Source organism: Sciurus carolinensis, chromosome 8 (assembly GCF_902686445.1).
Source record: "Sciurus carolinensis chromosome 8, mSciCar1.2, whole genome shotgun sequence".
Lineage (NCBI taxonomy): Eukaryota > Metazoa > Chordata > Mammalia > Rodentia > Sciuridae > Sciurus > Sciurus carolinensis.
Window position 1 is genome coordinate 17,332,026 of NC_062220.1, and position 16,496 is coordinate 17,348,521.

The 16,496-nt window shown below is 45.9% G+C and overlaps 1 protein-coding gene across 2 annotated transcripts in view; it reads left to right on the plus strand.

Moving 5' to 3' along the window:
• Window positions 1–998: 998 nt before the first annotated feature.
• Dgki (diacylglycerol kinase iota) overlaps window positions 999–16,496 on the plus strand; it is a 428,083-nt gene continuing 412,585 nt past the window's right edge. The window contains exon 1 of one of the 2 annotated variants that reach the window (XM_047561379.1): window positions 999–1,408. In XM_047561379.1, the coding sequence (XP_047417335.1) occupies window positions 999–1,408 (410 nt within the window). The remainder of the gene's footprint in view (window positions 1,409–16,496) is intronic. The other variant, XM_047561380.1, reaches the window with a different exon arrangement.

Genomic DNA, 16,496 nt, shown 5'->3' on the forward strand with positions numbered 1-16,496 from the left:
CCTGTTTGCTGACAGCAGTTATTTCTTGGGAGGAAACCCCTAATTTAGAAAGCGGTCTGTTTTAAAACACTTTGTAGCACATCGTTCAAACCGCACAGAATTTTCTATAATCTTAGAAACAAAAACCGGGGGCGAGGCATACTGTTAGCTTCCGCAGAGCTGCCAAGATAGGGATTCAGCCTTGGGGTCCGAGGCGGCTGGAACTGTCCTTGGGCGAGCCCCTGCTCTCCTTGGGGTCCTCACTTCTGCTTCTCAGATGCTCCCCGCCTCTCTTCACCGAGGACCCTGTGATCTGATTCAAATGGACAACTGTTTAGGAACCGCCTACTACGCGTTTGGGATGCATCTAGCAAGGAGTGGGCGGGGGCGTTCAAGGCGGATGGGGTCCCAGTTCTCTCCGTCGGAAAAGAGGCAGGCGCTTGGCACCCCATCCCCTTAATTCACATTGCAAACGAATTCTCTCCCAGGTTCCCACCAACCACGCTCCTGTTAGGATCCCCACGTCTGGCGGCTTCTGCCCGGCCCCGGGGCTGGACACCCGAACACCGCGCGGGAGGGAACGCTGCCCCGGGCGCTGTGCTCCAGGAGTATGGGACCGAGGTGGCGTCGCCGCTCACCGCAGCCACCCCCGCGGAGCACTTCTGCGGTCCTGGTCCCACTCCCTCCTGCTTTAACCAGGGCGCGGCACGCTTTCCTCCGAGTTTCCCTGGGCGCTCCTCCCGGCTGATGCCCAGTGTTTGTGCCCAGCGCCCCTCGCCCGGCCGCTCCTGGTCCCTCCGCTCCTCCGCTCTGGCCGCCGGTCGCCTCCGGGCAGAGTTCGGGTTCAGCCCTTGTCTTTGCTCGGGATTTAGGGACAGGCTGGGCGGTGGGGGGCGGCTGGAGGGCGCCGGCTGGCCGGGGGAGGAGAGGGAAAAGGCGAGAGGGAGCCTCTGATTGGTCGGGGCGGGGGAGTGGAGGCATGGAGTTTCCCACAATGCCCCGGTGCAGTGCCGCCGCGGATGGATGCTGCGGGAAGGGGCTGCCATTTGCTGCCCCTGCCAGCGGCGCGCGGACCTGCCCGAGCTCCTGCGGCCGCCGCCGCCGCCGCCGCCAGCGCCGACCGCCGGCCGGGCCTCTGCAGCGACGCCGCCTCGGCTCCCTCCGCGGCCGCCAGAGCGGTCGCCATGAACCCCAGCTCCTCGGCGGGAGAGGAGAAGGGGGCGACGGGCGGCAGCAGCAGCAGCGGAAGCGGCGCCGGGAGCTGCTGCCTGGGCGCCGAGGGCGGCGCGGACCCGCGGGGCGTCGGGGCAGCGGCTGCGGCGGGGGCCGCTGCCCTGGAAGAGCCCGCGGTCGCCGGCCAGAAGGAGAAGGACGAGGCGCTGGAGGAGAAGCTGAGGAACTTAACTTTCCGGAAGCAGGTCTCTTACAGGTAGGCGCGGGGAGCCGGGCAGGTGCCGCCGAGGGCGGGGACCCGCTCTGCTCCTCGGGAGGCGCGTCCGCGGAGTAGTTGGGGGACCTCTCATCCTCTCGAATAGTCTGCCTCTTTCCGACCGCCGCGTCTCCCTCCCTCCTCCCTCTCTCTGGGGATACGTGTTGTTCTCTTTCATTCCTTCATTGTGGCTGGAGGGGAGCTTCAGGAGCCTGGCTTCCCCCTGAAACGCCAGGATGGACGTGTTTGTAACCGGAGAGAAGAGCGAGTCCTGAGGTCAGAATAACAAAAATACGAGTGTGTGTGGGAGGCGGGCACAGACCCAGAGATGCCTAGTGTTCTTGAGAAAAGTCGTCAAAGTTGCCCCTAAGCCAGTGTCCTTTCAACCACTCGCCCCCTACCCCCAGATTTCACTTGAAGAACCTTTGGCACTGATGGCTGAGGTCACTTCCCCAGGCAGAAAAGAACAGCACCATCCTGAAGTGAAATCCTTAGGGAAGTTGGACCTGCCTGGAAATCCTCCACTAAGGAAGAGTAGGTTACGGGCCTCTTATCTGTAGATACGCCACTGCTTCTGAGGATTACACATACATGTGCTCTCTGCTTTGCTCTGGGTGTGCCCAGAAGATCATGTGGGCATCCTGCTGGCCAGTGAGGGGTGAGGGAGAGAACTCTCCCTCACTTGTACCTAAAGATGGATGTATTTGTGAAACAAGGACAGTCTGGGATAAATGGTCACCAAATTAGGGCAAAAGATACCCCTGATTATGTCAGGACCCAAACATAAGAAATGAAGATTCAGTAAGTTCCTTGCCCCACCCCATCCCTAGGCAAGAAGATGCTGAGACTACCCTTACTACTTACTGGTTTTAAAAGTCAAGGTGTTAAGCAAGGATAGATTTTTAAAGATGTTTTTACTTGATAGGAATTGGATGTTTCTTGAAAAGGGGTCAGTGAGAACATTTTTATAACCCAACTCCTTTGAGTTACCAGTCCCTTCCAGAAAACCACCTAAAGTATTAAGCCTGTCACAACATGTGCTGTTATGTAAGCAAAAGCAGATGACAGGTGTGTGGGTTTGTGAGGGTGTGCTTTACTTATGGGGGCAGGTGTGTGAATCACTGGGATCCCCACAGGCATTGCCTGGACTGAGGCCCCATCACTGGGCATGTGCTCTGTGTCTACATGTGACTTCTGATGCTTCCTAAAGGTGTTCCTGGCGAGGTGACTGCTTCTGCATCCCGTGCATGCATTCTGTTCGCTGCATGCTCAAGGAGTCCCCACCTGCGATGTTCTCTTAGTTACTTACACAGATCAGATCCAAGTGGATCTTTCTTTTTATATTTTCAGTTTCTAAAAATAGGCTGGTGGTGGGGAGTGGGGTGACTCTAGGGAGGTATGCTAGGGCACTGCTGGTTCTGCTTCTTAGCTACAATGGTCCATCTGGCCCTTAGGGGAGCAGGGACCACATTCAGCCTAATTTAGGAGCTGTGTGATGGGAGGGGGTGATTATGGGGAGCACATTGTGGGTCTGGGCTCCTGGGCTTTTGGACTGAAAGATCCTCCTGAGTGATCAGTATTCATCAGACTCCTCATTGGGTGGAGCTACAAGCTGTCGTTTGCAAGGGAAATCATTCCAGTTTGCCTCTTGGCAGGGGTCATTCTCTGAGCCTCTCTCCTGGAAATGTACTCTGTGTGAACTGTGGTTTTCTGGGTTGTCTTGCACAGGCAGCCGGTCACATGTAAGTGTACACTCACACAAACATAGACATGAACATAGGCAGTGTTTTTCTAGAAAGCAATAATAAATAATATTGCAATTGCCTTAAAGTTCATAGAGGTGGCTTCTACTTCTTGGATAATGTTTCCTTTTAAATAAACCCTTATGGTCTCCAATTTAGTGAAATAACCCGGATACACGTCATCCCAGGTTGCTGGTTAAAATGTTTGCCACCTCATACTTACAGTGTTGAACTCTGTAGGTGGGACTTCTTATCAAGTTTCTCAGGTGATGCTAAAGCTGCCCTATTTTTTTTTCCCCAAAGGCTAAACTATTTGACCTTTGAGTTTGTACACCCTGCCCAGCCAAAGGAAGTCAGGCAGTTCCCAAGTCAGGAGAAAGACAGGGAGGAAATGGATGATTTCACCCGGCACATGTTTGTCCAGGAGCCTTTGCATTTTGACCACTGTTTATCTATCTATCTATCTATCTATCTATCTATCTATCTATTTAATTTTTAGAGTTATGGTGAATGGCCTACCCAATTGCTATGGTGGCCATTTGCACTGGACTCAAAGGTGCACCGCCAGGCCTGACAAATTTTGCTGGGGAGTGGGGGGAGGCTAATGAAAGGTGTGTAAGGAAAGAGCAGTTTGGGCTCCAACTGGGTGTGGGCTTCTCAGTGATGCCACACCGCCTCGCTGCTGGGGGTCAGCTGAGGACGAGGACAGGTGGTAGTTCCTGGAGAGGAGTCAGGAAGGCCTCACTGGGTGGAGTCTACCCAGAAGAGTTCAGCTAGACTAGGAATAGGGGTTGCTTGGCTGCAGGGGATCCTTCCAGGTGGGAAAGCACCAATTTGCAGGTAGGTTAAAAAATATCTTTGGAAGCACATAGATATTTGCAGAATGAAACTTGATAGAAAAGGAAAAGGGGTTTGGGGAGAGAGAGTGCATGTGTGTCTCTCTGTGTGTAGGGGGGTCTCATCTGCTCTTCTTGTTGCTAAGGAACATATAAGCTAGAGTTTAAAAATAAAATGAAGAGTGGGTGGGCATATGCAGTGACTCCTGTCTTTTTAGGAACCAGAGCCCTTTACAAAAAGCCTTTAAATAACTATTTCTGGAGGCAGATTATTCATTTTGCTTGACTTTTACTTTGTTAAGTAAAATAAACTCCTTTATATACCCCTAGATTTCCCCTCATTATCTTTCCTTTGTTGGCTTTTTTGGGAACCATTTTTTCCCATGAGAATTTTTCCTTTATTTCAGAACTTGCACCCCTAGAGCAAATAGTCTCTGTAGACTGTAAAGCTGAAGGGTTTAGAAGGCAGTGCAAGTGAGCTGGTACTTTTCTCTTAAAATTACTACTTCTTTTTTCTTTGCAAATTATGGTGCTGCAACAGATACATATGTGCAAATGACTCTATAATGTGTAGTTTTTTAAAACTGCTGCAAGAATTCCCATTTAAGTCAGTAAAACTGAAGGGAGGAAAAAAAAAAACCTTTCAGAAGAACATAAGGGAGGGGAAAGAAGTCTCTGATGTTTCTTGTCTTTCATGCACTGTGCTAAGCATTACTGTATGGTCCACCTTGATATTCGTGACAGTCCTAGGATGTCATCACGCCTATTTCTGTTTTTATAGAAAATGAACCTGAAGCATAGAGCTGGGGCAGGAGGCAGATATTAAAACACAGATCTGAATCTAAAGGATTTTCTCTGTAGATCACATCATGCTGCTTCCTCAAACAATTACTTTAGGTTTGAACTCTCTCCTTGTGGTCCTTGTGTGTGTGTGTGTGTGTGTGTGTGTACCCACATGTGTGTGTACAGTGCAAGCTGCCTCGTCCACAGCATCACCGCTGGTTCTATTATATTCTACATTATCTCTTTTATACTTAATTCTTTGGACAACAGTCCTTTGGCTATGTGATCATAAGGGACTCCTCTACTATGTGGGAAATAAAAAGTGAATGCAAATTCATGATCATTGGCAAATAGATTGTTTTCACTTCTGAGAACAAAACCACCTGCATGACATCTGCCATCTCTGTGCACATCCCCATGTTAGAGGTGAATACGTCTTTGGAAATAATTCCCACTGGTGTTGTTTGGCGGGACCCAGGTCCAGTGATGAGCTGCCCTGTCTGTACCTCTCTGGGCAGCGCACAGTGAGTGATGAAATATAATTTTGCTTGTCAGGAGGCCGAGGCAGTTACCACTCCTTGTGAGGTCTCCATGCCTGGGCTTCAGTTTCTCCACTTACACAAACCAGGATGGAAATTCTTGACCTTTCCCAAAGGAAGTTTTTGGTATAACAGAAGAATAGCAGCAAGGAATATTAAACTTCTTAGATTAGCCAACCAGGTTAAAAAAATGATCTTTTATTCTTTGTAGGTTGATGATAAGAACATATTAATGGTCACCCCTCAGTGTTTGTGGGCAATTGGTTCCAGGATCCCCTGGCAGATTTCAAATCTGCAGGTGCTGGAGTCCCTTATATAAAATAGCTTAGTATTTGCATAGAACCTATGAACATCCTCCCGTAAGTTTTCCATCATATCTAAATGCCCATAATACCTATTACGATGTAAATTCTATGCAAATAGCTATTGCAGCGTATTCTTAAGCAAGTAATGGCAAGAAGAGTCTATATGCGTTCAGTACACATGCAATTATTTTTTCTGCATATTTTCAATCTGCGGTTGGTTGAATCTACAGATGCAGAGCCCACAGATACAGAGGGCCGATTATGTTTTCATTTTGTGTTTTGTCCCACAAAACAAGATGCTGTTATTATAAGAAACACATTGAGGAGTCAGAAGCCAAATAGGCGAACCCAGACATTGTCCTTCCCTGCATTGGAATAAGTAGTGTATAGGGAAAGTTTTCTTCTGAATGTCAGTATGCAGCATCCTTCTTTGTAAATCAGTTTTACCCAATGTTATTTAATGTTTTTAATCTGTGCTTTGCACATTTGTTAGATATTTAGAAACATCAGGATCATATGAAAGCCTGGGTTCTAATTTAATGTTTTCTTCCTCATTAATTATCCTCAATAATAACTTAGGACATGCACTGCGTGAGCCTTCCACTTACCCTCTGTCTGCTCTGATCGATCTTTGGGAGACTTGATTTTGCACAGGAGAGTTATACCACCGCCCTGTGGGTTTGGGGGATGGAGAGGTGGAGGAGGGCTCTGCTGCCTTTCAATTCTGTTGTGGCAACAACACAATTGCCTCATGGGGCCAAATTAAATTAGAGGCACACTGGCTCTTTGCTACACTCCACTTTCTAATCTGAGAAAATGAGCACTCCTGGGGAGTGCCAACCTGCCTGCACCTCTCTGTTCTTCTGGACTTGGATCTGGGATATGTGTTTCCTAAGTGACCCCAAGGGTCACACTGTGAGACCAGAGGCATCTAGAGAAGCCATTGCTCATACACCAGACCATGATGTTTGGTCTTACATGAGTTTGTATGATTGGTAATGCTGGAGACTAATAAAGAGACTAATTATTTCTCCTCAGACCCTATAATTGTGGCTTTAGGACAGTAGTTACTGCAAATGAAGGTGGCTATGAGCTTTAAGAAGGAGAGTCAAGAGTGAAGCCAAATAAAAGCCATTAGACTTGAATTTGCTCAAAATAACCATAAAAATGGACTACTTTCTAATTGTTTGAACTGGTTGGAACCTGTTGCAGGACATAACAAACCACAGTATACTGTAGAAAATTAAAGAAATAAAAACCCAAGTTATGCCTGCCTGTACAGAATGCTCTCATCTCATGTTTGACTTGCTCGCCAAGCAGACCTCTTAGGACAGAGCGCATCCACTGTCTGTGGATGGTGCTTGGTTCTCATTCTCACAGGGCATCCTCAACTGCTGAGTTAGGAACAAATTTCATTTTTCTGTTCTGGGAATTAGACTTGAGTTTGAACCTGGCATTTTCCAGCTGATCTTGGGCAAGTTATATAACCCCTTGTGGTTCAGCAGAGTCATCTGTAAGTGCTGTAATGGCAATACCTGCCTCAGAAGTTTTTTGTGAAAATTCAGTGAGTTACTTTATGGAAAGGACTCAGCATAGCACCCAGCACAGAGACAGCTTTGTATTTATTATTCTTCTCTATGCTGAATCGTTAGCTTCTATGAAGACAAAAATGGCACCTAATTATTTGAATCTCTGTCTCTTCATGCTCAGTAGGTATTGGATAAATTATTGAATGAATGAAGTTTATTGCCATTTTCAGATAAACTACTGTTATTCCTCTGGGGTCCATCTCAATTGCCATTTTCCTTTCTATCAGAAGAAATGTTCGCCTTCCTCCCTTTACGCTTTGTCTGGCAGCCCAGGGCTGTTCCTGCCTGAGTACCTGCACTGGCCCTTCAGCCAGCTGTTGGAGGCTCACCAGGGGTGGACACAGTGCTTCCTTAACCATCTGTTTGCAGCTTGACAACGAAAAGGCCTTGTTTTGCCTTCTGAGCAGCACTAATTAGCTGTCTGGTCCTCTTTCTGTCCATCTCATGCCTTCCAAGGGCAGCATTGATGTTCTCCTCAGGGAATTTCCTCTGGACGTTTCCTTCTGTGACTGGAACTTAATGGTGCAGAGAGATGGTGACCCAGCACTCCCGGGTCTGTCGGGGCTGTGGTCCAGCCAGCCAGGCGACCTCCTTGTGTGGTTTCATTCACCTCTTCCTTCCAACCCATCTGATTGATGCTGGCGGGAAAGTTGTTGAAGGAAGTATGGGAGAGTTCCCTGGGTGACTCTGAGCTTTTGCTTTGTTTTGACCTCACTGAACCCCAGCTACTTTTTCTTCCTGTAACCTGTGGAGCCCTTGAAGAATGACTTGTGAGTTCCCTGTCATCCTCGGACAGAAGTGGCTTGAACCAAGCGTGAGCTATTCTGGAGAAAAGGAAGGCATTGACTGTGTGCGAGCTGGCTGAGGGGGAGCTGCGGCTGGGAAGAGGGGAGAGGAAGGTCTTGGTGGATAAATTTTAATGTGATTCACTTTCAGCCCTGAGTCTATGTGCTTTTGAAATGGAGCAGATACAATTCTTTAAAGGTGGCAACTTTCTAACAGGGACTTCAGTGATTCTTGCCTCTAGCCTCCATGAGTTTCCTCAAATGGAGATTTGCCTTTAGATATTTAGGATCATAAATAATTTTCTGATAAGGAGACAATTTTGGTTGAAGCGACCTTAATTGTCTGGCTTTTGTTGGATATAGAGGGAAACTTTCAAAGCTTAAAATGATAATAATTAAACTGCAGGCAAACCTCATTATTCATACCCTTCAATTACACATGTAGAGTACTGGTTAAGAGCCCTGACTCTGAAGTACTACTGCCTGAGTCCACGTCTCTCCCTCTTCCAGCTGTGTTTATTTGTACGAATTACTTAACCTCTCTGTGCCATAGTTCTCCCATGTGTAAAATGGTAACTAAAGTAGCATCAACTCCATTGGATTTATTTCAAGTTTAAGTGAGTTGATACTTATAGTGCTGACTGTCACAAAATAAATGCCATGTGTATTCATTAAAGTGGTATTATCTAACTAAAGTCCAGGTAAGAAGCAGATTCATTTATTTATTGTTCTGTAAAATAATGACTATCCGTCAAATGTCAGCTGATGGTAAAATTATTCAGATTATATAAAATGAGATAGACACACATTCACAAAGTTTACTTTGCAGGTTTTGGTGTTCGTGAAGATGAAGAACAAGTACTTTCCCTTGTGTTCTACCTTTGTGGTGCTGGGGATAGAAACCAGGGCCTCATGCTCACTAGGCAAGTGCTCTGCCACTAGACCACAGTCCCAGCCCAGCCTGGGCCATTTTTACTAAGTGGCACCCAGAGGAGACGCTGCTTCTGGGTGCTTGGGAAAAATGGAGCCACAGAAGGCAGAGGTCAGGGGAGTCAGGCACAGTCAGTGTGCGGAGGGGTGGGGGAGCAGTGACCCTGTCTCCCAGCTGGTCACCTGAGAGCAGGAAGCCAGACATGGAGGTGGGCCGGAGGGGTGGCGGTGCTCCTCAGTGTCAGGAAGCGATAAGTAGATAAGGCAGAAGCTCTGGAAATAGAGTTGTCGCCTGTGACTCCGGAACGCAGGCTGCTTCTCTTCTGGCCTGTCCTCGTGATGTCCACCTCGCTACACAGACGCTGGCCGTTCGAGGACAAAGCTCCACACAGGCCGCCTGCCCTGATGATTTCAGAAATGGGAGACTCAGCCTTCTGGGATGTTCTGAGATAGCTCAACCAGGCCAAACAGCAGCATTTATGTTTAAAATCTACAGACAGCTTTTAAATATTTGTTGAACAAATAAAACTGGCTCAGGACAAAGACATTTCAAGGGGTCAACCGCCTCCCCCACTTTTTTTCCCTCAAAAGGCAAAGATAACACAGTTTGGCTATCTGTGTATCTCGTGGATTTGTAGGAAATAGCCAGAAAATAGACTCCCTGGAAGGAGTAAAGTGCATTTTAAAGTGTGTCATTCCTTTGATATGAGAAAGATGCCAAGACTTCTATGGAAAAATTAATTTTTATTAAAAAGACTTGAAAGCAAGTTGTTTAAAGATTAAAAAAGTCTTACATAAGCTCAGGTGGAAGCATTTGGAAAGGGTATCATTTTGAGTCTAACTTCTGGAACATTCCGCAGGCTAAAAGTGGTGGGATCTCATCATTGTGACAGGCAGGGAAGCAAGCCCTCTCAGATGGAGAGCATCCCCGGTGGAGGTTTTTGAGGGAAAGTTCCACTTAAAACAGATCCTCCTTTTTAAAATGACCTCCTCTCATCATGGACTGAGCCATGGTATGTATTGTTTCTCTTTAGTTGATGGACAGTCCCTTGCATCTAAAGTTAGACAAGAAATAGAAAAAGTGTGAGCCCCAGAGGCTGCAGAGCATGATCTGCCCTGACAGAGTGAGCAACTGTGGGGCTGAGTGGCCTCCTCAGCCGTCGTAGCTCACGCTGCTCTGATGAGTTGCCATGGACCAGTGGCTTATATACGACAGACACTTCTTCTACTGGTCTGGAGGCTGGAAGTCCAGGTCTGAGTGCCTGAATAGTCAGGTCCTGGTGAAGGCTCCCTTCTGGGCTATAGATGGCCACTTTCTCGCTGTGTCCCCACGGTAGAGGGTAGAGAAAGCTAGAGTGAGCTCTCAGAGGCCACTCAGCTCATTCGTAAGGGTTCTGCTGTTCTTGACCTGATCCCTCCAGGACCCACCTCCTCATACCTTCACCTTGGGAATAAGGATTGCAGCATATGGATTTGGGGAGGACACAGTCATTTGGTCCAAAGCTCCAGCCCACCCTGCCTTTTCTCACAGTGGCCTAGGAAACAGTGGACGTGGTGTTCCCTTCCTTCCCAGGAGTCTCTGATAGACCATTCCCTGAGGCAGCAAAAGCAGTTCACGCACTGGCAAATATTTTGTAAAGTGCAAGTCAGTGAAAGGAAAACTTTTCTTGGTTCAAATACTTGCTGTAAGTGTTGACTTACCACCCTACTTATGAGTATTAATCATTACAAATTATTGATTTTATTAAATGCCTATTCTCTGCCAAGAGCTACTAAGCATTTTATGTACAGTACTTCATTGAACACCCAATTAGGTAGGGACTATTATGATTTCCCTTTTGCAGATAAGGACATGGAGGCTTAGACTTCAAGCGCCAGCCAGTTGAGTGGCAGGCAAAGACCTGTGTGCGCATTTGTAGAGAGCTTCTCTTGAAGGATGCTTCACTCACGCAGATCTTCATGTTGGTTCTTCCTTCATCCTTTCCCCTGCTCTGTGTGCAGACAGTCAGACTTCCCCAATCTAGTGGCTCACTAGACCACAATCCCTGGAAGGCAGACACCCATATATTTTACCACCATGGGTCTCACCGGCCTGACTCAGGATGCAGAGGAAGGCCTTAACAGAAGTCAGTTGACAGGAGTGTATATCTTTCCTGTCCAAGTGCAGGAGTGAGTCTGTGAGTCACTCTGTGTTACTGTCAGTTGCAGAGAGGCCAAGGTTGAACTTTCTGTGGAGCTTTTTAGAAACTATATGAATTTTCCATTGCATGGGACGGGGAAATGAGTTCAATTTCCTGGGGCCAGAAAATGATTGCAGGGATTATAACCTGGCTCTGTTTCCTTTAAATTCTACCTTTAGGACAAGACCTCATGACTTACTTAATCAGAGGAGAACTGAAGGGGGTAAGTGATTATATATGGATTGGGGTCCAATGAAGAAGTTAGGACCAGTGTACTTGCGTTTGACATGGCCAAGATGACATAGACAGCCTCATTTGACTAAAAAAATACATTCTTAAGAAAAGTAGGTCTTTTACCTTTAACTAGTGGACCTGTTCAGGCTGCAGGTATTTATAATATTATTTTTCCATAACAATGCCCTTCAGAATTCATGAATATGTTCACGTGTGCAGTTATAGACACCTAGAAAGTTCCAAAGGAACATTTAAAAACCTGAGTCATTCTTTAAGATTTGAAGAAAACCTTCAGAATTCCTTAGGAAAATAAATCTCTAGCTCAAAAATAAATGTTGAAGCTATTTAAAGATTAAAACAGAAGCTTTCTATGAGCCAGCATTACTTATAACAAAATCTAAGGGATTTTTTTTTTTTTGAAAACCAATTTTGGATATTTCTTTAACTCCTAATAGTGACTAAATTTAGGTACTTGATAATAATAAAGTGTGTATGGTGCTTCTAAGACTTACCATTTGTAAACTTTCACATCAACGATCTAATTCTACCCTCAAAACAATCTTAGCCAACCATGAGGTTGTGTTCAGAGCCAAGGCAGAGTTCAGTAAAGTCAGGGCTGCTAAGTCACTTCCCCGCCGCCACCTGCCCACCAGGGGCACTGCAAGGCAGGCTGGTTTTGGGATCTGAAGTTCCATATTCTTTTGATTTTAGGGCAGTGATTCCACATATTCATATACAGAATGATAGCAGCATTTTCCTCCTGTCAATTTGATTTCCTTGAATTTATATCTCATTTGTAAATCACAGTGAATAAACTTGAAATCAGTCACCATCTGGCGTATCAAATCCACATTGCATTGATAACAAAGATGACCTCATTGTCGTTCTCATTATCCTTCCAGTGTGTGTGAAAACATGCAATCACATGTGTGGCGGGCTGTGTCTAATCCTCCTCCAACTGGGGAAAAAGAAAAAAGAGAGAGCGAGAGAAAGCGAGAGATATCGCGACTCTTCTTTGCATTAGTTGCTAAGCAGCAGCCATTTCATTGTAAAGAAGATTCAGTTCAAGTAATGACATAGGTATTCCAAGAATAGCATTTCATTTTTATAGCCACTGCATTTCAGGTCTCCACAGAGCACATGCTCCCGCAGCTCAGTGATTTTAGGAGGAGAAATAGCTACCTTGACATATTTGTTGAATATACAGAGAAAATTCAATATAGCTGATCACCTGCTAACCAGAATTTTGCGTTTCTGCACGTGATCAATGGTGGCCGGTGGCAAGCACAGTTTTAAGAATTTGGAAGTGTCTCCAGAAAATACGGCTGACAAAGAGGTATGTTTTGAGGCCATCTTTGACACGTACTGATACCATCTCAATGGGATTCTGTGGATAATTTAGAATTCTAGCTTGTTTGAAGTAATGTAGTCTAGAACAGAATTTGATGTTGCAGCCAAGGAGCTGGATGATCGCCAAGATTTCATTGTACTGAGTTTTTGCTGGCAATGGAAGGCTTTTGAAAAGGAAGTTAGAGAAAATACTGTACCAGGCTACCATAATCATGGAGCTCAGTTTTACCAGGAAGAAAGAGTGTAAGTGTAGAGGAAGACCTGTATTTAATGGCCTCCAAGGTATCTGTGTGAACGGGAGATGTCAGATACAAAGATGCCAGGGGCATGTATTTTTTGGATTGCACTATTATTAATTTTGAAGGTGGCACGATCCGTGTGTGGAAGCCCTTGACCTGACCTCCTAAGGCATTTCCTCCCTCTCTGTTGTGACTTGCCAATCTGTTGTGAAATGGAGGTGTGTCTGGACAACTGTATTTTCTACAGAGAACTGCTTCATGGGAGTTGTTGCCAGAGCACACTTTGTTGCTTTCTAAGAGTCCTGCCATCACGGTGTCCTCTGCCCCCTCCTCAGGCTATTTGAGAGAAAATGCCTCTTTCCGGGAGTAGCTGGGATGCTCGGAAGCTCCTTTTTAACTTCCAGTAAGTCGCCCTTCCATTTAAGTCAAAGTACCTCTTCCAGGAACTAAAAGTGATGTTCAGAAGAAGCGAATTCATGGCTGAATTCGCAAATGGTGAATGGTTATTCCCACTGTGATATTGGGCTCATTAATAAGGTTGTTTTTAGCATCTTTCCGGCAATTAATGCCTCTCGTATGTTTCCTTGTGCACTTTTTACAATTACTTGAAACAACCTTGCTGAAGCAGCTCTGTCATTGCAGGAAGCCATTATCTACATGGGGAAACCAAGTCAAGAGGGCAGGGGAGGAGAGGACTAAAATCAGGAGCACCTGGCCACAGAGGTACAAGGTCCTATGTGTCTCTCGGAAGGAGTAGATCTGGGAGGTGCTCAAGATACACACTTAGCATCACTCACAGCAACAGCAGGAACCCTTCTTGAAGCCTTACTGTGCACCAGTAACTGTGCCAAGTGCTTTCCATACATGAATTCATCTGTTCTTACCAGGCTTTATGTGGTAGGTACTGTTATTACCTGTAGCTTTACAAAAGAGGAAACTGAGGCACAAGTCAATGAATTAACACATGAGCCAGCAAACAGTGGAACTGGGATTTGAATCCCAGAACATTCTTCTCTGTATCCCAGGACAAGTATATGACTGAAGAACCCTGTTTGGAAAGTACCTCTACCCTGTTGTATGCAGCTTCCTGAACGTCAGGATGCCTCACTCTCCACCAGAAACCAGTGAAGTCTTTCGTAGCAGCTGGAGTGGGAACAGGAGGCTTCCTCTCACTGTGACTCTGCCGTCTTAGGACAAGCACATGACCTGGACTTGGACAACCAGACTGTGGACTGGAACCCCTATGGACTGGCAAAGGGACTGCTGGTTTGTTTGTGTCTATTAACAGTGCTCTGGCAGGATACTTCCTGCTGCCCTGGCTCCTGTCTTTATGCCCAGCATGGATCACCATACCTTCCTACTGAACTGTGAACTACTCAGTATCTTCCCCATTAATTTCCTTTATGCCTGCTTTAACCAGGATTGGCTTTTGTTGCTTGCAACTAAAAATATTAAAATCTAACTGGAAAAATGTCAATGAGAAGTGATCTGCCAGCCTCTGCTGGTGAACAGCCTCAGTGCCAGAAAGTGCCAGACACTTGCCTTAGGGAGATATTTATACCACTGGCCAGTTCTTTATGGTTAGAGTTTTCATTATAGGAAAAAGGTATGTATTATTATTTAGCAAATATTGATATGAATTAGGTAAATTTTGCTGTCATTTTTATTGTTAGCTAATTATAAAAAAAAAATTGTCTAAGTTAGTTATCTCTGTGTTAAAGATGAGGAGTCTGAGTCTTACAGAGGGGAAATGATTTGCTTCAAGTCAAAGTGCTAATAATCGAGGGACTCCGTTCCCGCCACCCGCAGCCCATAGTTATTCTCATTCGTCCTGCTGCTTCCACGTCATGTCCAGAACGGACTCCTTCATTTTTTAACTGCTGGGATTATATTTTCACTTCTAGGAGACATTTCAGATAACTCTTTTCTATATGATACATCTTTAAATGTTAAAACTCAGATATCGCATATCTCTTCAGCTCTCCTTTCTGTCCTCAGAACTATCTCCACTTTCATTCTCATCCCTTATCTGAAGGTGATTTCAGTCCCCTGTACTTTTCTGGTTCCCTCTAATTTGACAGTATACTGAGTTATCTATGGTTTTCTTCATGGAACAACTAAAAATGTTGTCTAATCAAGGCCACTGCTAGCACATAGAGTATTTTTTGTTCAAATTAGAAATAAGCCCCAGGTCTGGGTGGACAAATTCATAGAATTCCTCCCCTGTTGAAGGGCTTTGTCAGTTCCCAAGCCGGGCCCAAGCAGGTGATGGGTGTCACCTGGGCTGTGTTTCAGTCTTCACCTTCTCCTCCTCCTCCGGGCGCCCTAGTCCAGGACCCAGCCTACATGCTGTCCATACAGTTCTGGAGAGTTCATTCCCCTGTGTGGACATTGGTTATGGATATGGATTAGCAGGGGTGCTGGCTGGTTGCTGTAAAACCCATTCCAAAGCCAAATTGCCCAGATCACCAATTCAACAGATTACTCATGACAGTTCCAAAGTTTTGCTTAGGTTGCAACAGTTGCTCTTTGGATTTGTCATTTCATTTAGCTAAACTTTCGATACCAAACACTTCTAGAATGTTCACCATTCATACCTTTCTTTCTCTCCTCTTTCCTTGATAAGAAAGGACAAGAGCTCTTAAGTATTGGTTAGTGTTATCTGTATTTCTTAGACTTAAGTCCCCACTGCTCTTCCCTTTGCCCCTCCGTTAGTGGAGAGATGCCTGTGGTCAACTCTCCTAAAACTGTTGGCTCTTTGCCTGAAAGGTCTTGGTAGGACTTTCTCTTAGTGAGTTGATACAGGCCTGATAAAGAAACCCATCTGTACTTTGGCCAAACCTGTATTTGATAGCCAAGAAGAAGACGTTTTGTTTAAAGGACCGCATTTCATCATTTCGGGTACGAGGGCTGTGCTGTCAGATGCAGGCCTTGTGTGCCTATCAAAACCGATTAAGCAAATTAAATGCAAACTCCAGTTAGTCAAGGAACATTCTATGCTTAAGGGCCACATGAGGGTAGTGGCTGCCATCCTGGGCAGTGCACACCCTGAATGTTTTTGCCACTGCAGGAAGTTCAGTGGCACACGGCTGCTTTGAGGGACATGTCAAGACACTAATTTATCAAAATTACAGAAACCTCTAGCTAGCCATCCTTGAATGATAACCTTGAAAGGGATAGCTCTTAAAGTAAGAAGTCCAGTTCCCTAGTAAAAGTTATATTTTAGGAGCACAACTGTCATGTGCTGCTCCTCTCCTCACTGTGGCAGGGACTAGTTCCACAAGGGTGAGGACAGGGAGTTTGTCTTCTTTTGTGCTTTGTAAACTGCACCTTCCCGTACATGCCACACGTAGAGAGCTCTGGGCAGAAGAGAACATGTTCTATAGCATTTGGGGGTGCTGGGAATTTTGCCATCTAAGAGTTAGCTCAGCTTGTGGTGGCATGTGGGGGAAGGATGAAGGGCGTGGCACATGTTACTACTTCTCCATCAGTAGGGTCTAGTTATTTGGGCAAGGGTGTATTTCAGGGTGGGGCATATGAAGTCGGAGTGCGAACCTACAGCTTTGGGTTTTGTCT